The sequence below is a fragment of the Epinephelus lanceolatus genome, chromosome 21 (genome assembly GCF_041903045.1).
Source record: "Epinephelus lanceolatus isolate andai-2023 chromosome 21, ASM4190304v1, whole genome shotgun sequence".
Lineage (NCBI taxonomy): Eukaryota > Metazoa > Chordata > Actinopteri > Perciformes > Serranidae > Epinephelus > Epinephelus lanceolatus.
The window spans coordinates 3,927,141-3,951,263 of record NC_135754.1 but is presented as its reverse complement, the minus strand read 5'-3'; the positions used below and the strand labels follow the sequence as shown (position 1 = coordinate 3,951,263).

At 38.9% G+C, this 24,123-nt stretch overlaps 1 protein-coding gene across 2 annotated transcripts in view; it reads right to left on the bottom strand.

Annotated features, from left to right (window-relative positions):
* Nucleotides 1–112: 112 nt before the first annotated feature.
* The window catches only part of ipmkb (inositol polyphosphate multikinase b), a 53,787-nt gene continuing 29,776 nt past the window's right edge, over nt 113–24,123 (bottom strand). The window contains exons 5-7 of one of the 2 annotated variants that reach the window (XR_013488432.1): nt 15,481–15,562; nt 12,014–14,180; nt 113–11,839 (exon numbers count right to left, since the gene is read on the bottom strand). Coding sequence is in view for 1 of the 2 variants with exons in the window: in XM_033611901.2 (XP_033467792.1) it covers nt 13,351–14,180; nt 15,481–15,562 (912 nt within the window). In the remaining variant the exon portion in view is untranslated. Of the gene's footprint in view, nt 14,181–15,480; nt 15,563–24,123 lie in introns of both variants that reach the window. The other variant, XM_033611901.2, reaches the window with a different exon arrangement.

Here is a 24,123-nt window from a genome sequence, read left to right as displayed (position 1 = left end):
ACTTGAAAACATATGCCTCCAGCCACAGCTGTTGCCGCGTTGGAGGCATAACAAAATACTAAACAAGAAGATCCAAAGTGCAAAAGATGTCCAGAAATGAGGCAGCTCATCAGACAGTTTGATTAATATTTTTATTGTTGAAAAAATAATGAATATCAGGTTTGTAGTTATAGAGGGACTTTAACTGTGGAGTTCCTCTCCTCATGTACACTGATGATATTTGCTGTTCTGCTTCAGGCTCATTTCTAAGACGTTAAATCCAGTATATCAAAATTCATACACTTCAAAGTCCACAATGAGAAGCTCACTTTCCACTAAAGGGCTCAACGGGGCACAGCAGGCTCAGTTTCTCATTAAACTCCATGTACTGGACTTCAGTCGGACATCTTTGTGTCAGCAGATAATCCACAGAAATCCAGTACGTGTAGAGAAGCTGAACTGTACCTGCCACTCTTGCAGTCCTTCAACAGGTTTTGTTTAAATAATGGCAGCCCAGCAACACCACACCAGAAGCATTCACACTGCTCAGCTCTGCTGCCCCATGAATGTCATTCCACAGTTAGCCACACTGAGCATTCACACCTGAAAGTTTCCATCAGGCATCACATGAAGACACTTAAGTGGATCAAAAGCTGAACAAAAGTGTTGGAGGATATCACAGCCAGTCAGAACCATCCAATCATTTTTATGTATACTTACAGAATGTTTTTAGCTCTAATGCTGCATTTTTATCAGACAGGAAAGATTATAAATATTTTGAAAATTAATCATCTCAGCTCTAAACTGGTGAATGCAGTTCAGATTAGTAAACATCTCTGATAAATGTAGTGAAAGATATGATTCATTTCTTTGAACCGTTGAGATGGCTCTTCCCATATGACATAAATGCAGCATTACAAACCCAGCTGACACAGCTGAAGGCTCACACACAAGGGAAAGTCAAATGGCTGACTGGCCTAGAAGACACTCATCTCTCATGACTCCCCCTTCACTTTTTTCTTCCTAGACTCCATTAAGGAACCACACTGCTGGTTTTGCATGTTTTACCCCATTTACTTGAGTTTTTTAGAACTACTGTCCAGTTTTTAAAACATCTCGGGTTTCAGTTCTCAATGTGATAACAACATGATTAAAAGGGTGACTTAAGTATTTTTCAACCTGGACCTATTTTCCTATGTTTTTGTGTCAAAGTGACTAATGGGAACAACAATTTTTAAATTGGTACAGTAATGAGCGAGATGGGCGGCAGTGTAATCCCTGCCGGCAATTGAGCACAGTAAATTTCTGTCCATTAAAATGGCTGTTTGCCAATGACAGGCTCAGATTGTTATTCTAAGTGTGTGACAGCGTTATGGAAATGATCCCTACAGAGATAGATACTTATGTTAAAAAGTAAGAATCTTTTTGTTTTGTTGTTTGCCCCGTAATCACCCTCGCCAAACCCACCAGACTCCATTTAAATAAACAATAATTCTAGCATGTATAGAGTCAGCACATTGTCACATCTGCGTAAATTAAAAGTTTATTTCAACCAAATATGTTGACTTTGAAGGAGGTGCATTTTTATTACGTTAAAATTACTATTTTTTTAAACAGAGTCTGGTGGGTTTAGCGTTAGCAATTTCAGGGCTGTTTCTGGTTAGACAAAGAGAATCTAAGTCTTAAACAAAAAGGTCTGTCTCTGTAGGGATGCTTTCTGTAAAGTTGTCAGACACTTAAATAATCTGAGCCTGTCAGTGGCAAAAAGTGGATGTAAACTGACCCAGCTGGCCAGCTGATATTTGGTTGAATTTGGGTTATGTCAGGTGACCAAAAGTCGATGTCAGGACAACACCTAATTCCAATTTCAACTGATGTAGAATACTGAGGACAGATTACATTGATATTTTGTTGGTTTTGAGTTGTGTTGTTCTGTAACCAAAATCCAAAATTTTACAAACATCTCATGCCAACGTCATCTTGATGTAGAATAATGACATTTAGTCATAAAGTACAGAGAATAAAACCCAACGAGTCTCATTCATGAAATGTGAGTAGAACTAATTTGTGTGTAAACTGTTCGCAGAAGGAAATGTACCTATATTTCGGCATTCATCAACAAGTTACTAGCTCCAATGTTATCATTGGTACTCACAAAATCTACACCTGCTTCTGAGTGCACACAGTGCCCGTGTAAAAAAGATATTGCACGTAAATGTTGCTTGTCATTATTAGAAATTAGAGTTTTATTTCATATTGTGCTCTGTTATGTTCACAATACATAGATGCTTGTGAAACAAGTAAGTCAAAAATGACAACATATTTGGGTAAATTAGTTGTCATTTGGCAGATCTAAGCTTCAGACTGGTTTTTTTAAAAATGTGAATGAGTTATTTAAATCAACTTAATACAAAACTGGAAAACGCTGTTCTCTGAATAAATAAAATAACAAACCAACGCACTCCCCCTCTGCCATTTTTACGCAGTGTAGCCCCAAACTGCATGCCATTTTTGTTTGATTTAATTATCAGAGACGCAACATGGGAGACATAAACATAATTTCAAATTGAGAATCTGGCAGAGAGTTGGAGGGAGATGGTGTACTATCTTGCTAACTTACTTGTTGTTAAACTTGGATGGGTTATTGCCTACATTAGACTCTCTGTATTAAGATGTTTTAATAGTGGTTTAATTTTACAACAGTGACAAGCAATGCTGAGGCTTAGGGCAAACTGACAGAGAGGTCTCTCTGATGACGTCTGTCCATCCTGGAAGAGGGATCCCTCCTCAGTTGCTCTTCCTGAGGTTTCTACCATTTTTTTCCACGTTAAAGGCTTTTTTTTGGGGGAGTTTTTCCTTATCTGCTGTGAGGGTCCAAAGGACACAGGGATGTTGTATGCTGTAAAGCCCTGTGAGGCAAATTGTGATTTGTGATATTGATTGATTGATTGATTGATGATGCAAGCAACATGCTCGTCTGCAGCAGAGAGCTGTGACTGGAAAAAGCTTCCTGTAGCTGTTGTGTTTTTTTTTGTGTGTACTTGTGGGTTTTTTTGCATCTAGTTTCATGTCAAACTACTTTTGTATAACTTATTGGTTCTTACAACAAAGGACACAGAATTATCCACACCTGTTAACTCCTTCCAAGCCTTTGATTTACCTGTCTCTAACACACCACTAATAACAGATAAAATAAAATGTTTTTCTCAACGCCACTTCACCTAAAACAACTTCAATCTCAGCATCGGACAAATTTTCTTCTTCTCTCTCTCTCTTTCTTTGTTTGCTCCATGTTTGCAGGTCGACAGGATGCGCCTATCCATAGTAATTGTCACCTCCATATATGGTGGTCACTGGCTATTCATGGATGGGATGTATGCTAATTGCTGACTAGCGGGAGTGCGCTGTGAATTTACGACCGATTGTCATATGAAATTTGCCATATGACTATTGGCTTATATGAAAATGAACTCTTTTTTTTTTTTTTTACATTTTAATTTTCATGTATTGTTGTAGACCTAAAGGGATTCTTACACATATAAAAAAAGAAAAAAATTAAAAAATTTCATCAACTAAAATGTGTGTCATATGTCTGGCCTGGTGCCTTTTCCTCTAATCACTAGATGGCTACAGTAGTCTTGAGTCCTCCTAGATAGGCTAGCTGTGGATTCCAAATCCAAAGAGGGAAAAGTCTCAGGGGAAAATAGATAATTTAATAGTGCGTGGACAAATTTATTTGCTTTCATCTGCAACATTGCAAAGTAATACCACATAATCAAAAATAGCTCAATGCAGAATAGCCACCTTCTACTAAAACATATTAATGAATGCTCATGTAGCGCTATTAGTAATGTTGATAGACAAACTGAACTTAAAAGGCTCTGTTACCTTTATTATGAGGCTCAAATATGTTTTTCAGCTCCAGACAGGTTTTTTTCTTTTTCTTATTTGGTCAAAAATGGCTGTTAGTTAAGTTTAGTGACCCCTGGTCTATCGTCTTCCTGACATCATTCTGACATCCAGTGCCAGCGGGGGACAGTGCACAAATGCTCAAGTGGTTCCTTTGCAGCCTGTCTTGCTCAATACTGGACAAATTTTTTTAAAAAAGTGATTGTCCCCATTAGTCACTTAGAAAGAAAACATGGGAAAATAGGGTCCAGGTTGAAAAACTCTGAAGTTGACCTTTAAGTTGATCTGCTATGATACTGACAAATATATCTTATTACAAGAATCATACCCAAAGAAGACCTGATTTAATATAACTAGTTATGAGATTGTACAGAATATCTTGAAAGTATGCTTTGAAAATGGGCAGCAGTGTACAGTAAACATCATTTGTGGCTAATGGTCTAAAACATGTCACACCACCTTTATGGTCCTTTCATGGTGAGCAACTGGTTATTTTGTTCACAGGAGAAAGAAAAACATATATCATACACGGGCTATTCCATTAGTCTGCAGTGTGTGATAGACAAATTAAAAAAAAAAAGAAATAAAAGTTTCACTTACTACCTATAATAATCTAATCAATCTTTCCCAGTCACAAGGAGAGCAGTTTACATGTAAACAAATGAGTAGAGCACAGAGAGCAGCATGAAGTCAGACCTAACACAGGTTCACTACTGTCTCATCTAATCACTGTCATTTTGCATCCTCAACATCAGTGGTGAATAGTCAGAAAAACATCTGCTGAGCACAGCTGGACTCACACTGCACACTCAGGTTGTGTTGTCATCAGTCAGGACTGGTCAGTGTGCTCCACTCTGAGATGACTCATGTAATGCAGTATGTTCAGTACATGTAATGGTGTTATATGAGTTTCCAGTATGGGTAAAGGTGCATACTGAGACATTCTGATGCAGAGGAGGTGGGCAGTGTTACCCTTCCCTGACTGTAGAGAAAAATCTACCATGCATCCCAAACATGCTACATCCATGTTTATTACAATTCTTTGTTTCATTTGGCTTCAAATGTTACATTTAAAAGTGACCAGGTCTATCATGGCTGCGAGGTACAGGCCATGTCTGTGTTGCTGCAGGCAGACATCCATAAAGGTCTGACTGACCACATTTATGCATGTTTGAACCCCTTTACTTCAAACTGCATCTACTGTGTAGAATTATTTTGTCGTCTTCTGCTTCCTCAGCAGCCATTGGTGTCTCTCCACTGCAGTATGAAAATCAACTACAGACCTGAAACATATTTTTCATAGATCGTCTGTCACATTTAGCCTGGACTGTGCCAATGAAATAATAATAGACTTTCACAGTGTTTCAATTATAATCAATTAATTTAGAAGTTAGAATAAATTAATTTAAGTGATGTATTATAAAACATTTTTTGAAAAATCATCAATTTTTAAATTGATTTCCTGTCTTTAAATAATGAATGGAATAAAATGGAATTTTAAAACAAATCTGAAAAGCTCTTTAAAATGTTTATTTTTTTTTTCTGCTTACCAGATTCCACAGTACAACTTAAATGCTGCAATATTTACAGTTATCATTTCATCACAGTGTCTTATATTGTTTATGTATGAGCAGTGTGCTGCAAAAACATAAAATGAACCACTGAGCAGGAGCTCTGATTGGTCAGATTTCTAAAATCCAACTATTATTACATTTAAAGGCAAATTAAGGTAACAGAATTAACTTGCAAATTTAATGAGCTTTTTTTTTTTACTTTTACATTGGATCATTTAAATGCAAATGTAACCAATCTTTTTATAATAGTGGTGATACATTGATCTGCATTAATGTTTTGATTTAATGATCAATGATCCCTTATTATTGATACAAAGTGTAAAAAACAATTCATATTGTCATCTTTAAGATACACCTTTATCTGTGTCACCATTTCTGTTCAAGCACACCTCCTTCCTAAACATTCTAACAGTGCTAGTGGCCTAGCATCAGGCAGACAATTGAATTACTGTAAATCAAATTGAAATTGTGTTGTGGCAGACTTAAAATCGTATTGTTGTCTAAAGAATCAATATAATACCTTATTGTGATAACACCTGCAGTGCTGGGGAGTAACTAGTTACAAGAAACAGAGTTAAATAATTAAATTACAAAATAAATGTAACTGTAATCTGTTATAGTTACTAAGAAAAATATGTATTAATGGTCCTATATTGTAAAAAGTCAGATTTCCATGTCTCTTTTATTATAAAGCAGGTATAGGTGCTGTGTAAGTTATCTGAAAGTATCAAAACACTCAATCCACACAAAAATGCACACAGTCTGCATCTTTTCATTGTGCAGGAATGTCCACTTTTGGCACATTTTGGGCAACGTGGATAAGCAGAGGCGTTGAAACAAATTTGAGTACAACACTCATGAGCTTATGTTTCAGAACTTTTATTTCCCCGTTTAAAACATTTGTTAGAAAAGTACCCAAAAAGTAATCAAATGTAATAAGTGACATTACTTTGATGAAGTTATTAAAATAGTTACCTAACTTATTTTTAACAGGGTGACTTGTAATCTGTAACTTATTACATTTCAGCAGTAACCTTCCCAACAGTTGTCAACTGTGATTGTGATCCCTAGTTTGTAATTTCTTTTTTGAATTGATCACTTTACCAATTGATATAAATATTATTGCATACACTGTAAAAGCCTTTAAGTATACCAATGGCACACTCCACCCTCATACTGAACATCTTGTCTGCCTCTACTTTGGTTATGTTGTGTGGTAATTCACTGACTCAGACTTTATTTTAAAATCAGTCTGCATGTTAAAATAACTGTAAAACATTAAAAGGTATAATATAAAAATATAATTTGAACTGGAAACCACTGGCTGCTTGATAGGCAGCTGCAAAACCATATTCAGCAATACAACACCATGTTGTGTTTCAGCTGTAATGTAAAGAAGGAATGATATGTAATAAAACACTTGTGTCATCCTTTAAAAGGACTAAAGGAACAGAGCAGATGTGCTGTTGGTGATTCTGCGCACCTCCACTGACAGAGAAGGTCTCAGTAACATGAGCTGCTCTTCTGATTTTTACACTGATGGAAGGGAGTTTAAGTCAAAGGTTGCATCACTATTAAATCAATGCCGTTAACAATGCCCTGTATATAAATGCATGATATGGTGTTTGTTGGTTAGCCATGACACAACAGGCTAGAAACAAAGAGGAGATTCACAAAGCTGCCGGAATGATTAATAATCAATATTCAAACCACAGAGACGACATGGAGACATTAACAGAAAATAAGGCAGTGAAAAAAAAAAACCAACTCTAAGTCCTGTAAACATTCTTTAAAAGACTCCTTAACTTTTTACGCTGATTAACAAAAACATCAATCTTATGAAAAAGAAAAAACGTTAGAGAAAATATTATTTTCTAATAGTTCGCAATCTCTTTTGGTTCAGATTAAAATCAAAATAGCATTTAATTGAGTTATTTTACAAAAGATCAGGATTCTCATACTGTTGATTATATTCATATATTACAAGCTACATAAACTGAAGAGACTTGTGCATATTATTGGCTTATATCAAAGTTTGGGGTTGTGTACTGGAGCGTGATATTTTAAAGCAGCTCCAGAGTTAATGAGGAGAGCAGACGCTGGAGTCAGTAAACCTTTACAGAAACCATAACACCAGACAGTGAGACAAAACAACTGCTCAGCCTGTAGGATGATAAAGTCAAAACAATGTACAGCAAATGATCTTAAAAAGCTTAGAGCTTAAAAATAAACGGTTGACTTTCTGAAAGTGAGGAATTAAATCGTGAAAAATGATTTGCCCAGTGTGTGAAGACAGAATATTTCATTTGCTGTCACCACACTGGAGAGTAGGACTGACTAATACAGGACTGAGTGCAGATCAGACTGAGGTGGGGAGAGCTGCTGTGAAAGCTGCAGTCTGACTTTCAATATATTACCAAACATATTTGAACTCTTCAAATTCTGCCTGGAATGAAATAAGTTGGTGAATTGACTTGAAATGAATCTAATAACTACAAACCAGACTGAACTGCATTGTTCCTCCTGCTCAATCAGGTGTGTTTCTCCATGAAAAGTTATTTTTGGCTGTGACCACTACATGTCACTCTCAGGATAAAGATGTTAATAAATGTTTGACAGAGTAAACAGAGTTTGAGCTTGAAGGTTCATTCTAGAGCAGAGGTTCCCAACTGCTGGGTCACGGTCCAAAAGTGGCTTGCAGTTCACTCTGAATGGACCATAAGTGACTCGCAAACTGAATTTCCGGCACAGAGCTTTTATTGTGAAGTGTGGTTTCCTGCTGTAGAATGAGTGACTAATGGACAGCTACTTGAGAGAGTCAGTGAACTAGCTTGACGACATGGCCAAATGCAAGTATGACGCTGAATGTATTTAATTGTGTGACCTCGAACTAATGACTAGGGTGAAATCTGGACCGCATGCCTGGACCAGTTGGGAACCACTGTTCTAAAAGATGTAAATAGCAGTTTAAAAAAAAAAAAATTATCACAAGGTCCACTTACAGGGTTCTCTCACATTTTTACCAATGACTTTTTTCATAACATTGTTTCCCCTTAATTTGTCCATATTTGACCCCATTTTCATGACTTTATTTAAGTAGATTAAAATGTGTAGGTCTACGGAATGATACAGCCATACTCTCAGGCTTTTGCAGATAAGCAAACTGCAACCGCCTGCTAACTTTTCACTCATTAAACATTCCTGCTTCAATCTAGCTGCATAGTTATGCCCATTGTTAATAAACCATACTAGCACATATGGGCACTGTGCAACTGCCAAGGCTACGCTGATTTTGGGGGATAGAAAACCAAAGATCCTGTAGATACCACTGCAGTTTAATCTGTTCAGATCAGGTTGACAAGTTTGTATGCATTTATTTCTTGTTAAAAAAACTTTTGTTTTAATGCTAACTTGCCTAAACCTGAGTGTACACGACAGCTTAAGTTAATTAAGGTTGTTTGCTATCATGTCTCGTCACTCTTTGTCTTGTCATGACCCAACACAGTGGGTGGATATTGATTATCTGGACATCTATTTATGTATAGATGTTGGGATCACAGTATCTATTGGCTATCATAAGGCTAAGTGATGTCTGTAAATAACTAAACTCTTAACAGCTGACTGTTTGATCTACAGGCTGAGATTTAGATGGTGACGGTAGTCTGATGCTGTATGACTTCAACATATCTGCAGCAGCCTCCACTCAAGCTAACATTAGCTCTCCACCAGTAGTCACTGTCACCAACATCATTTAGCTGTTTACCAAATTAACAGTGAATATTGTCGTATCTTATGTGCCTCAGATCTCAGTGAAAGAGCCTTGGTTAACCCACTACACAACAGCTTTTCAGCATTTTCCTGTTTCTCTGATGTGACTGTGCATTTCTTTCCCCCAAAAGGGGACGTGGCCTTGGCAATAACGCAAACCAGTCTGGTCTATGTGTATCACAAGATACTAGTGACATTTCCGCAATCAGGCAGCGCAGCACTAGATTTTAAATTACTAATACAAGGAACAGATTTCATGTAACATTAGACATGTTCTGGGATATTATGAAAATATTTTACATAATAGTCAAAACAATGTATATTCAACATATTTTCTCCCAAAAACATTCTGTTAATTACAAACCATTTCCAGGCCTGGAAAACTGTTTATCTAATCTCATAACTTCTCCATGATTTTCATGACCGTGTGGACCCTGCACATTCTAATTTTTTTCCCAGAGCTGTATCTTGTGGTCCTCAACTGTGGATTAAACACAATCTACTGATGAAGGTCCTGAGATGAGGCTGAAAGCTCCAGAAGTGTGGACCTTGTTATAAATTGTTTTTCTTAAATGAAGTTTAATTTGGAGGGAATAATAAGGAAGTAATAATTGCAGGAAAACACTTAATTGAGTTTCACTTAACTTTGACATCGTATATAAACATGTTAGAATTGTCAAATGTATACAGAATATCTCCAGCATCAGTCTGTGTACCAGCCTGAAAACCTGTATTAGTCAACCCTACCAAATATGACTTCAACAAAAACAAAAAAACATAACTGACTTAAACTTGTTTCTCAAGCTGAGATTAGTGTAAAAAGGACGTGCTGACTTCTGTTTACTGGCAGCCAGTATTCTGACACTCCTGTCCATCTGCTCCAAGCCTAAATAAACCAAACAATACAATAAAACATGACATGAAACCATTCAGTTGCTGTCTTTCTTCTCTTTAGCATTCTGTCACTCTGCGGTGAGTCTGTCAGTCAACTCGCATTAAAGCAGCATGTTTCAAATATCTTTTTACTACAATCTTGAAATCCTTGGAGAAGTCCTATGATGAGAACCATTCACAGCACATCATGTGTCATACAGTATAACATGTTGCTTCTGTCAAACCCCCAAAACACTTTCAATCATCTTTCCACAGTTTTGAGAGGGAACTGCTTGAGTTTCCTATTGTTGCCTGTTTATAATTCAATTCATTACATTTTAATAACTTAAAATCAAACTACATTAACTCATGGTTAATGCTAGAACAATGGCACTGAACCCATGAGCAATGTTACCTTATAATGTAAGTTTGGAAAAAAAAAAAAAAAAAAATCTGGAGTACAAGGTATGACATTAGCAATTTAGTGCCGTTCCTAAAACGAGGGGGGGGAGGGTGGAGGGGGAGGGGTTGATTTGGCAGCTGAACATGTACAACAATTAAAACAGCAATGGTAAAAGATAATACCACATGGAAGGTCATTGTAAAGTTAGGCAAGTCAAAAACACAACCCCAAGGTCAACATGGATGAGATAAGGACAATCATGAGATAAAATCAACATAGAGTAAGACGATATAAAACAATCGTTTAGAACCGAACAACCAGACAGCATGAGGATCATCTTGCTGAGAAGATAAAAGTAGTAATATTAAGCATTTCTTCTTACAGTAAATTTACCTGAGTTAGATACCTGTAGACAGTGGTTAAAACAAAAACACAAAAAGGACGACCGGACTTAAACCTCAACAGTCTCCAGACTTCTTGTTTTACCCGATGCTCACAGATTTCAAGCCAATCTAAATGATCCAAATCCAGTACATCACTGTGGATGCCCAGGATGCCGATAAAAGAAAAAGGTTTCAATTTTGGGTGTAGGTAGTTTTCCATTTGGACTGCATAATCCAAAGTACACCTTGTCTTAACCAAAACACACACAAAACTCTTTTTGCTGATTCTCTTTTCAGAGTATATCTTTTAAAACTAGTGGATCCGCCCACACCCTGATCACAAAATTCAAGGATGGACCAGCCATTACAAAAATTACTGTAGAATCCTGAGGACCCAATCCCAATCCAGGGAGCTGTTGAAATTGCTTATCAGAACAGCTACTGACATTGTATGCAACATCTCCATGACAACTGAACAAATTCCATCTGCTGATGGATCCCTGCAGGAGAATGGAAGCTAATATAGAGGATCGGGATTGGGGCCTGAGGCAGGAATCTTTGATTGGATTGTATCGACTGATCAATTTCCCATCCTTATGCCTGATTCACACTACACAACATTTCTGTCTGTTCTGACAGTCGCTATGTTAGATTACACATTTGTGGAGTCATAAAATCGTGCCATGACTTGGCCGACAGACATGACAGACTACATGATGGTCCACACCAATCATTCCATGTCGTCTTTCACAACATGTGTGATGTCATCGGGCTACTGTTGCTCTATTTTTATTAGTTTTACTATTATTTCAGTCACTGTGTCTGTTCATGTGCCAGCCAAAATGTTGTTGTAGTAACGTAAAAAGCTACATTTGAAGTACCACATTAAAAACTGTGCAAGTCACTGAATCCTCCACAACAAATTCCTACAAATGTTTCACAATAAAAGCCTTTTTATTAAATGAAGGGATTCTCTCAACTGAAGTTACAAAGGGCTTTTAATGTGAAACAGGTACAGCAAGTGTTACATTTTAAATGACGATGCGATGCATTAACTTTTACATTTACAACATAGTCTGTTTGAAATGAAGCTGGTAGCCTCTGCAGTTGTGGTGAGTAAAGGCCCGGACACTATTTTTTAATTCTGTTCCTTTATATACTCCATCATTAAGAAATAACATTCTCTGCTAGCCTGATGCTAATGGTAGTACTCAACGGGTTGCTGAAGTGCCTCTGCTGTTACAAGCCATCATTTTTCCCCTTTTTACTCTCTGTGGTAACATCCCTAGAGGAAATATCTAAAAGGGTGGGGTGCTGTTGACATACTTTTGTCTATGACAGCAGATCGCTCTGTGTTTCTATTGATCAAAGTGACGGCTGTGATGGAAGAGGTCGACAACAGCAAAAAAGAATCAAACATGCTAGACTTTCTGTTGGAACGTCGTGAGGCATCCCAGACGTGGCATTGGTTGTCATCTACTATGACGCACTACACAAGATGAAACGATGGATTATCGCATATGACACTCCTTGCCGTTCACTATCCGAGCTGACACTGTACGACGCTGCGTCGGGGTATAATTGGGCTAATATCGTATACTGTGAACCCGGCATTAGCTTGCGTTTAACACGTCAGTTGTCAAAAATTTTATGGTTTTAGTTCAGCTACTACGCTTGCATGTTGACAGGTTAATCACAGTGACAACTGAGCAAACTCCTATAGCTGATGTTAAATGTATCACCTGTTTATACCTGGTATTAACATGTGTCCGGGGTGAATCGATTGCAAGTAGACAGCGCTAAATATAAGTGTAATGACAACCAAGACACATTGTGATCTGATCACTCAAACCATTGGCCGAGGTGGTCTGGGACACATTTGACTACGTATCTTTTGTAGTGTAAACACTAATGCGTCCTAAAGTATCCCCAACAAGGACTACATATTGCCCAGCAAATACCTAATTTGAGGTGTACTGATATGCAGCTTTAACAGAAACCTAGCAGCTATTTTCATTGGCTATGGTATGAAAATGTTTGTCGAACCCTATTTTCTATGAATACATTTCAGTTGGACTTAAGGTAAAGTGACAAATTGTGTGAGCATCGGTAACTCCTGCAGCTGAAGGTGTTGTGTTTAAGTACAGGGTCGCAATGCCTTCATGGATTGATTAGTGCATGTAGTGCTGCTGATCACAGGAAAACACAACTGTAAGCCTCTACTATCTCCACCTCGCTCACAGACAGACACACACAAACACAGACACACACATGACTGGCGGACCATCACAAACAGGTGAGATGATGATGATGGTTCTGTTTTAATATTCACTTATTTGATTCTTCCCTCTCTCCTTTGAAGGTTTTAGTCTTTTGAGAAGAAAGGAAGGCCGACAGGAGGGAGACAGTGGTTCACTGAGCAGGTGAGGAGGTAAAGAAGAGGTCTGGAGGAGTGAGAGCTCTAGGCGGCGTCACACAGGATCTGCTCCAGCACTGTCAGCAGGTGTTTGAGGCCGTAGATGTAGCCGTGATCGTGGCTTTCGCTCTGGAAAACGTGGGCAAAGTCAATCATCCTGACCTCCACCTCCGTGTCTCCTCCATTCCCCTCTGTTGCATCACCTCCTTGTCTTTTCGCTTCCACATCCTCATTGTCCTCCTCCCTCCTCCTCCTGCCTCTGTCCTCCCTCTCTCCATCCTCATCCTCCTGTTCCAGTTGTGATTTGTTTCCGTTTCCGTTTGGTGGTTGTTGCGACTCACCTGTTCTTTTCCATGCGGAGTTGTCTTCTTTACACAGTGCTGAGATGCTGCCTCCAGAAACTGAGCTGGCTGTTGTCTCCACAACGTCGCTGTCTCCACTGTTGCCATGGAGAAGACCCTTGGCGCAGTGGTGACGGCCACCTTTCCTGTGGTTGGTGTAAATGGTGCTCAGACTGTTGTCCCAGGGTACTGGCACCTGAATGTTGTTGTTGTTGTACTCAGCCACTTCCTCTTCCTGCCCCGCCCCTTCCTGTCTCGCTTTCCCCTCCCCGCCCCGACCGCTGTCGCCCGCCGATGGCAGCGTTGCGGGTTTCCCCGCAGTCGGGCTGATTGATGGGGTGCTTAGAAGTGAAGAAAGAGAGGATGAGGAGGAAGAGGAGGGAAGGCCCTCGTAAACGAAGAGGAGGGAGCTGGCGTAGAAGGTCAGCTGGTGCTGCGACTCAAACCAGCGGAGGATACACTGCACTCTGCGGATGCTGGCTGACACTGCATCCTTCCTCAGACTAACACCGTTATGGAAGAATTTAGCCAGGCCTGAAGGAGAGGAGAGAGTTTTACACACTTGTGTCTGGTTGGTTGTTTTTCTCTTAGCATAGAGACAAGTACGATTGCCTGAGTTTGTAAGCTAGCATGCTTTTCTGGCTATTCTGACCCACAATCCACTATGCAGCGATACGCCACATTGACTGAGCCCCAAACACCTTGACAGCCTATTGACAGCTCTCACAAGGCGCAATGATGGATGACAGCGAATTCAAGTGACCCATGACCAGTCAAATAGTAATAATAGGAATAGTGACTGTTTAAGTGAACAAATCAATCATAAATATTACAAACAACAATAGGAGATAACTATTAAAATAACAATGACGGATAACTGCAGATGTAATTTCACTGTCACAAATATCACGTTATAATCTATAATCTATGCAGTTATAACTTAAAGTTACAATACATACACTGAAAAGTAACAACAGCAGAGGTCTCGGTAAGTGGCATATGTTTTGTCTCCAAGGTAATGGAAATAAAAGTAAGAGGGTCAAAGTTCAGGGTATAATGTTATACGACAGTAGCAAGTCTCGATTGTGTGCATACTGCATGCAACAGTATGTACTTTTAAAGGGTAGCTGCAGTACCTACTAAAAGTGAAATGAAAAAGCTGATTCAGAACGCACCACATGTGTTGGGTTAGAATGAGAAGATTTCCTTCAGAAAGGACTCTCTGACAGAAAGCCCTGAAGTTTAACTTATCCCATGTGCTGTTTTATGTGTGTTAGTGGAGTCACTTTAAATTAAACTTTACTGCACTTACTGATAACTGGTTACAATTATTAACATTATTTTTGTATTGTTTAAATCTTTTATGGCGAATGAAAAAAAAAAATCAAGGGGCGGCAGCTTCTTCTGTAACAATTATGTTGAATGGGAATATAATATCATCTCATATCGATCACAGGCCCCTGAATTAAATCGAAATTGTATCGTGGCAGACTTTGTGAAAGTGGAAAATGTCATATCGTTGGTAGACACAGGGCGCTAAAATGATCCTTCAACTTGCTGACATCTAATGTTTTAGTGAGCTACTGCATTTCTGCCCTTGGTTACATATTGTGGCATCAACTGTTTTCCCCTCTGGTGGGCGTGGTTCTCAGAGTATGACACCCTGCGCTCTGTCTCTATTCATGTGATTAAACATGTGATCACTTGAGGGTTATTCTAGAAGGTTACATTTCACATTTCACTGTCAGTGGTAGTGAGTCACTTTTTAAATGTGTTAGTGAAAACCTCAGAATTCATGCACACACACACAAATGCATAACAGACACACACGTACCATCTTTTATGGTGTCCTTCACCAGTCCCCTCCCGTAGTGCTGGTCGTACGAGTCAAATGTGTCACTGCACATCTTATACACCTGAAATAGAAAATAGAGAATAGATAAAGATAAAGAATAGACACATTATATTAAGAGTGAGCTGTGTTTGTGTTGCTCCTTGTCCCTAAAACACATTATATGCTACATAAAACTGACACAAATAATCCAGCTCCTATTGCTCAGATCCTCCCTCCCTGTTAAGGTTTCTTAACAATAAAATTAGTTGCACAAAACACCCTAAGGCTTCTCCTTGAGGTTTCTTTAAAATGTTTAGAAGTGTTTATGGTTTTCTCCTTGTCTTGGTCTTATACGTAAGGAATCCCTTGACTGTTTCTGTTATTTGGGGATCAAATTTACTTTGTAGTTTTTTGCTTTCTGTGATTGTATTTCTCCAGAAGTATATCTTTTCCACCTCTGACCAATATGGGTTTTCTTGTCTTCTTTTCTTCTGCCATTTTTCACTATGTAACTAACAGATAACTTTGTGAGACGGAAACAGGCATCACAAGTCTTGTCTCTCTGTCTCTGTCTCTCTTTCCGTCTCATTGTGTCATACGGATTACTGTTAATTTATTATGCTGATCTGTTCTGTACGACATCAATTGCACGTCTGTCCGTCCTGGAAGAGGGATCCCTCCTCAGTTGCTCTTCCTGAGGTTTTTACCGTTTTTCCCCCGTTAAAGGGTTTTTTTTGGGGAGTTTTTCCTTATCCACTGTGAGGGTCCTAAGGACAGAGGGATGTAGTATGCTGTAAAGCCCTGTGAGGCAAATTGTGACTTGTGATATTGGGCTTTATAAATAAAATTGATTGATTGATTGATTGACTGATTGATTGATTGATTGACTTCTCCATTGTTGCCTTCTCTATTCTCTCTTTCTAAACTGTAAAATATCATATGCCCACTGATGTTGTCATGATTTACACTTCAGGTCACTAAAAACTTGCTATGTTTTGATCCAGATGAGAACCAACTTTTCAGGTTCAGAAACAGTTTTTTAGTTGAAATGCTCTGAGTGGTTAAAAATTATGTGAGGGAACTGGGGTCCTTACAGGACCTGGATAAATGTGTTTAGTTACATCCCACCACTGGGTGCAGCTTATGTCATATTATCTTTGTGAGTTTGTGAGTATGACTTGACTTGCTCGACTTTCACCACAGTGACTTGGGGCTTGCTTAAGACTTGAAGGTTATGACTTGAGACTTGCTTATGACTTGCACGTGTGACTTACTCCCACCTTTGTGATTGATCAAACTAAAAGAAGAGTTGTTCCTACTGAAAAAAAGCTGACTGCTGTGTACAGTCTGCTTCTCTCTGTTATTGTGTTCATCCCTCAAAAGTCAGAGCTCACAGCTTAATGGCAACAGATGCATCAGGATGCATGCTGAGCAAAAAGGACCACAGCTCAAGTGCTGATTCTCTCTAAAGGTCCATTGCCTCCACCTAGTGGTTCACAGCTGCACTTACACCTGCCTCCATCACATCAAACTGATCAGCAATGACTGCAGAGCAGACCATAACAGCTATTGTAAGCCTGCTGCATGATGAGCCATATCATGATCAGGATTGGAAATTAAATTTTTTGATTCTAAAATCTACCACCTGTACAACAGATGACTATATTTGGCTGGTGAGTAAAGCAAATCTATCAGCCACTTGCATATTTTACCAGCATTTGGCTGGTGCTAATTTCCAACCCTGACGATTGAAGCTCAGTGCAACACAGATAACCAACAGGTAGACAGAGCAGTGTGGTGTGGCATCACATGACAGCAAATTTTACACACATGCTGCTATACATGCTGCCCCAGGCACCTCAGTTATCCAGGTTAGAGTTTCACACCAGTCTGGGTGTTTTGGTTCATTGAAGCTTTAACAGAGAAAAATGTCCTTAGGCACAAACCTGCAAAAGTGCAGCTTATTAACAGTTAGCCTGATTATGACCAAGACATTGAAGGCTGGCCACAGACATGAACCAATGTCTCATTTTCTTAGATTTAAAATGAAAGAATAATGAGACAATTATGATTTTAGATGAGAACATACAGATCATGAGGAATTATCTGCTGGTGTAATCATAATTTAGTTTGTATAATGGAGAGTCTCTTACAGGACTGCCGCTTGAAAATCACAGATTTGAATCATCAGTTGGAGACCCCTCAGTTTACTGAGGTTGCTTCAAGTCAAGCAGTCCTTTTTTTTGCCAGTCAGTCTGCTGGTCCCCAGATATTGCTGCAGAGTGAGCGCTCTTGACTTTCATGCTACTCTTTAGTACAGACGTGATGCAGTGGCATAGAGGAAGAGAGACTCTGCACCGTAAGGCTCCGGGATAACATTATATTCTCTCTTCTGCCTGGAAGTGGTGAATATACAGCTCACAGATACTTAATGCGACACAGTCTCTGGCTTTTGTTTGATATATAGTGTCGAAAAAAATGTTGTTACACATTTCTGATCCCTCATTTAGCTTTTTACTGTATTACATGAATACTGCCGTCACAATGAATGTCCTGCTGAACCTGTTCAAACTGTAAACTTTACATGAAAAAAACAAAACTGAATTTTTGAATATTTGTGTTGAACAACCAAATCCGATTCGTCTCTCATCATTCCATTTTTTTTAATTAACAGTTTTATTGTTGTTGTTTTTTAGATTCAACACCAATTCAACAAAGGATAAGCAGACAAGAATGATGTCACATAAAATAAGAACAGGAAAAACATGACAAAGCAAACAGTTACAAACCCCCCCCCACCCCCCCAAAAAAAATTCTTCATAATCACATAATTCTATCATATCTAATCAATTTTCATTATAATATAGAAAAAAAGGGTTACTAAAGGTACCAGACACTTCAATGTACTGCTAATTTTTAACCAACTTTAAAACAGATTTTGGGACGAATCATCTGTTATTCAAGCACGTGGCTCTATGCAGAGGCAGGTTTTAAGCATGGTTACTAGATTGAGTTAGGTTAATCTATACTTTGCCAATAGGTAAATCCAAGTATAAAGAAAAAAGACAGCATTAGGTTGAGTGGTAAGTTTAAAGATTTGTTACATGAAAAATGTGGAATTTGATGCAGGAGACCTCTGCTCATTCTGTTTGTGGCAATTAAGAACTCAAAAAAAAAATCAAATTTTATACTATTTAATGACTTTTAAAGATCCAGTGTAAAAGATTTAGTGGCATCCAGTGGTGAGGTTGAAACACTGAAACCTCTCCTGTGTGCCAAGCGTGTAGGAGAACTTCAGAGGCTGAAACAAAAATGCTAATGTACTTATCTAGAGCCAGTGTTTGGTTCGTCTGTTCTGGGCTACTGTAGAACTTGGCAGTGAAATGTTACAGCCTCCGTGGACGAGGACCTGCTCCCTATGTAGATATAAACAGCTCATTCTAAGGTAACAACTCATATGACTTGTTTTCAAGTGATTATTAGTTAAAGTAAACATAGTTATTACAATTAAATTCAATTCTGCTGATATATCCCTGTAAATCCTACACACTGAACCTTTAAGGCCTAATATTTATAAAAATTAAATATGGACACCCTGCAGACACACTGACATCAAATTAAAGTGTGCACACTAACAGATCCAATCCAAATATAATCGAGGGAGAACTTGACCAATCATGGCTTACATCCATGAATCTCTTGCCCCAGTGCATGCTGGGAGGGTTTCTCAGCACACCTACCTCATGTAACGGCAATCACATGATCATCATGACTCAGCCAGTCACATAAGTGCCGATCATGGTTTCAACTCTCATTTGACTCATTTAGTCTTTATTTCAAAATAAGAGGGCACTATTATTCAATATAACTTCATCCAGGATTAACAACTCAATCCTCAAACTGGGTTCAAAGTACCAAGTTTGCTGAGTGAAAATGTGCATCGTCTATTTAGTCTGCTAACAGCATGTTCGGTTATATGAAAACCACACTTCAAGAACAGGATCCAGGTCTACACTGTGTGCTTGACTCCGCAGAAAGACGAGCTTCACAGTTTTATTGTTAGATCAGGAAAGTTATCTCCTCAGACGACACTTAATCACCTCTTTTTATCTTTTCCTTTCAATCTGTCTCGAGCTCTCTCCTCCCACACTATCATACCTCCATCAGGAAGATCTTTACCACTAATTAGTCTGCTCTCTATCTAAACAAACACATAGCAGAGTTTAGTATAGGAATTTTCCCAGCTCAGTGTCTAGCACATAGTGTTCCAAACTTCCTGTTCTAGGGTACAACACAGTCTAACTTCAGTGATGTCAACCACCTGATTGAATTACATCTTGGGCAATTGCTCTTTATTTCCATTTAATCCACCTCTGGACTCATTTTTCACAAAATCCTGCTGTACTGGCAACAGAATTCACACCCACCATCTATTAAAATCAATAACAATCTACCAGAGAGGCCAAACTTTGTTAAGACACCTAATAATGTTTATTAGGATGAATGTACCTGTATACAGGTACAAGTATTATACAGCTCAAGTACTGTTCTTAAGTACAATTTTGAGATACTTGTACCTTACTGGAGCATCCATTTTAAAATACTTTATAGCGCATCAGAACATCAGGTTTGTAAGAGGAAATAGGGGCACTGCTTGACTTATTCTCTGCTGACTGGAGAGCACACCCTTTAAAGAGAGAGCTTACTGCTGTTAGGGCCCAGACACACCAAGCCAACTTCAGAGAACTAGCTGCAAAGAAGGCCCCCTGCTGAGTCGCCTCACATCACTGTGTCTTGGCTAAAAAGTTACAGACAAACACACTGCAAAGACTTCAACCAACAGCCTACCAGCACACACGTCCTGCACTTGTGTAAGAGGAGAAAACTCTCCATACCAGCAGACAGTGGTTGTCTGCAATCATCATTCATAAAGGGAAACCAGAAGACTGTCTTGATGCTAGTTAGCCAGTTAGCACATTAACAACACAATCTATTGCTGAAAGAGCAGAGCATATTTAAGGTGTGCCAGTGAACAATAACACAAACCGTCAGGAGATGTTTCTTCTAAAGAGCTAAATGGCCAAAGAAAAATAATCTCACCTTACATATCAGGTTTGTTTTGGTCTCACTCCCTCTTGACTTTAGTCATTTGTTTACTTTCCTCACCTCTATTTCTCTTCTCGTTGAGTTAAACTGACAATCAGAATGCTGAATTAGCGGGAAAAAGTCGATTAGCACCGACGAGGGCCAACTGTGCAGGACACACTGCAGCACACACTGCAGCGACAAGGGCCACAAATGTTGACCAACGGCTGACCATTTGCTTAGTGTGTCAGAGCCTTTAGACCAAATAAACCTGTCGCAACAAACTCCTGAGTGTACTGATTTGAGCAAGCACACATGTTTAATATTGCTTGGGGCATCAGTAGCTCAGTCTGCAGGGACTCAATCCTGGAGTTCACTGACTATGGGTCTGACGACAATAAGCCTCTGTGAGCAACAGCCAATTTTTTGTGAGATCCAGAGTCACAAGAAGAGGCCAAGAGTTCCTCTAATGAGTGCTGGTCATTTTGACTGATCTCTATGAACACATATCTGCATACAAATTTTAAAAAGCTAATATAAAGCCAAATCGCAGTCAGCCAATTGCTGATGGATTACAAGAATGTAATTTGGCCTGTGTAGTCCACCTCTTCACACAGACTGTTTACCTGCCACTGAAACTAGATTGATCAACACCAGAGGTGAGGGACTCGAATCACATGACTTGACTCAAGTCGCAAATTTGATGATTTGAGACTTGCTTGACAAACACTGATGAAAGACTTGACTTGTACAAGGTTTTGATACTGCCACAGTGTGTAACAACTATTCCTGCCTGCTGTCCTAACATAAGTTTACTGTCTGTGAGTGTGTGTATGTGAGCATACCGTGCATGTCTACACACCATGAGATAATTTCCCTAGTGACTTTTTTTTGGCCTCCTGTTCCTGCTCGACTCGCATTTGTGGATTTCAACAGTGCGTTATTATCAATCAATCAATCAATTTTATTTATAAAGCCCAATATCACAAATCACAATTTGCCTCACAGGGCTTTACAGCATACGACATCCCTCTGTCCTTATGACCCTTGCAGCGGATAAGGAAAAACTCCCCCAAAAAAACCCTTTAACGGGGAAAAAAAAAAAACGGTAGAAACCTCAGGAAGAGCAACTGAGGAGGGATCCCTCTTCCAGGACGGACAGACGTGCAATAGATGTCGTACAGAACAGATCAGCATAATAAATTAACAGTAATCCGCATGACACAATGAGACAGAGAGAGAGACAGAGAGAGAGATGCAGGTAATGACAGTAGGTTACAACAACATTATTGAAAGTAATAATATTATAGTTATAGTTCTGGCTACTGTGGTACAATATGTTGAAAGTATGTATTAATATCTGGCAGTATACATGTGTGACAATAGTCATATGTGTATAATAACAGTAGAAGTATGACTAATGACTAATGATGGCAGCAGCAGCAGGAAGCATCTGGCAGGACCACGGCAGCAGCACAACCACACACGTCACGCTGTCCAGGCACCGCTGCGATATGAGTTAATCTGAGAGACAGTGGAGCACAAAGGCTCCGGAGAAGAAGCCGAGTTAGTGACATCCAGAATGGCCGAGTTAGCAAGATGCAGTAATAGAATACGAGAGCAAGAGAGAGAAGGAGAGGAAGTGCCCGGTGTATTATAGGGGGTCCTCCGGCAGACTAGGCCTAAGTCAGCCTAACTAGGGGCTGGTACAGGGCAAGCCTGAGCCAGCCCTAACTATAAGCTTTATCAAAGAGGAAAGTCTTAAGTCTAGTCTTAAATGTGGAGACGGTGTCTGCCTCCCGGACCGTAACAGGAAGATGATTCCACAGGAGAGGAGCCTGATAGCTGAAGACTCTGGCTCCTGATCTACTTTTGGAGACTTTAGGGACCACGAGTAACCCTGCGTTCTCAGAGCGCAGTGTTCTGGTGGGATAATATGGAACTATGAGCTCACTAAGATATGATGAAGCTTGACCATTTAGAGCTTTATAAGTTAACAGTAGGATTTTAAATTCAATTCTGGATTTTACAGGGAGCCAGTGCAGAGAAGCTAAAACAGGAGAAATATAATCTCGTTTCTTAGTTCCTGTTAGTACACGTGCTGCTGCATTCTGAATTAGCTGGAGAGTTTTTAAGGACTTACTAGAGCTACCTGATAATAGAGAGTTACAGTAATCCAGCCTAGAGGTAACAAATGCGTGGACCAATTTTTCTGCATCTTTTCGGGTCAGGATAGGCCTAATTTTCGCAATATTACGCAGATGAAAAAATGCAGTCCGTGAGATTTGTTTTAAATGAGAATTAAAAGACAAATCTTGATCAAATATTACTCCGAGGTTTCTTACGGTAGTGCTAGAGGCCAGAGCAATGCCATCTAGAGAAACTATGTCATCAGATAAAGAGTCTCTGAGTTGTTTGGGGCCAAGAACAATAACTTCAGTTTTGTCTGAATTTAACATCAGGAAATTGGTGCTCATCCAAGTTTTTATGTCTTTAAGGCAGTTATGGAGTTTAGTTAATTGGTTACTTTCTTTTGGCTTCATCGATAAATACAACTGAGTATCATCCGCATAACAATGGAAATTTATAGAGTGATTTCTAATGATGTTACCTAAAGGAAGCATATATAGAGTAAATAGGACTGGTCTGAGCACAGAACCTTGCGGAACTCCAAAATCTCACCTGCTCTCTTACAGCAGCAGGTATGTTATGTGAGTGGAGTGTCTTTCACCCTCACCAGAAGGCTTGGGGCAGGTGAGGGAGTATTTGAATCCTTTACTCTAGTAAAAGTACCAAATACCACCATATAAAAATACTCTGTTACACGTAAAATCCCTGCATTTAAAATGTTACTCAAGTAAAAGTATAATCAGGAAAATGTACGTAAAGTATTACAAGTAAAAGTACTGTAACAATGTCCCGTGTGACTGTTGTAGTCTTCTGCTTCTGTATATATGATCTCATTAGATTATTATGACTCATGCATTAATGTAAAAGTAGGATTTCGCTCGTTGGTTGAGGTGGAGCTAAGTTTGAACTACTCAGTAATAATTATCAATATGGGTTAATCTGCTGATTATTTTCTCCATTAATCAGTTGATTGTTTAGTTTGTAAAAATTCTGGAAATAGTGAGAGATAGCTTAAATAATATATATTAAATAATAAAAAGCAAAAGGAGCAAAAAAAATCCTCACATTTGTGAGGCTGGAGCCATGAAATGTTTTTTGCATTACAAAATGACAGATGATTATCAGAACAGTGGCAAATTTATAAACTGATTCATAGTTCCAGCTGTACTTTTATATTTCCATATGTTTTGAGTGCAAAATCTTAATTTGTAAAGTAACCAGAGTTGGGACTTTGATTACTTTTTGCAGTAACGAGTAACCTAACGCGTTAGTTTGCTGTTTGAGTAATCAAATACTTAAGTACATTTTCAAACAAGATATCAGTTACTTCCGTTACTTTTAGAACGCTGGTCCTTCAGCTCCGAAACAGCAACGGCTGTCGCTTGGTTCTAATAACGGAGATAACGTTAAACCTATCAGTCTGAAAGA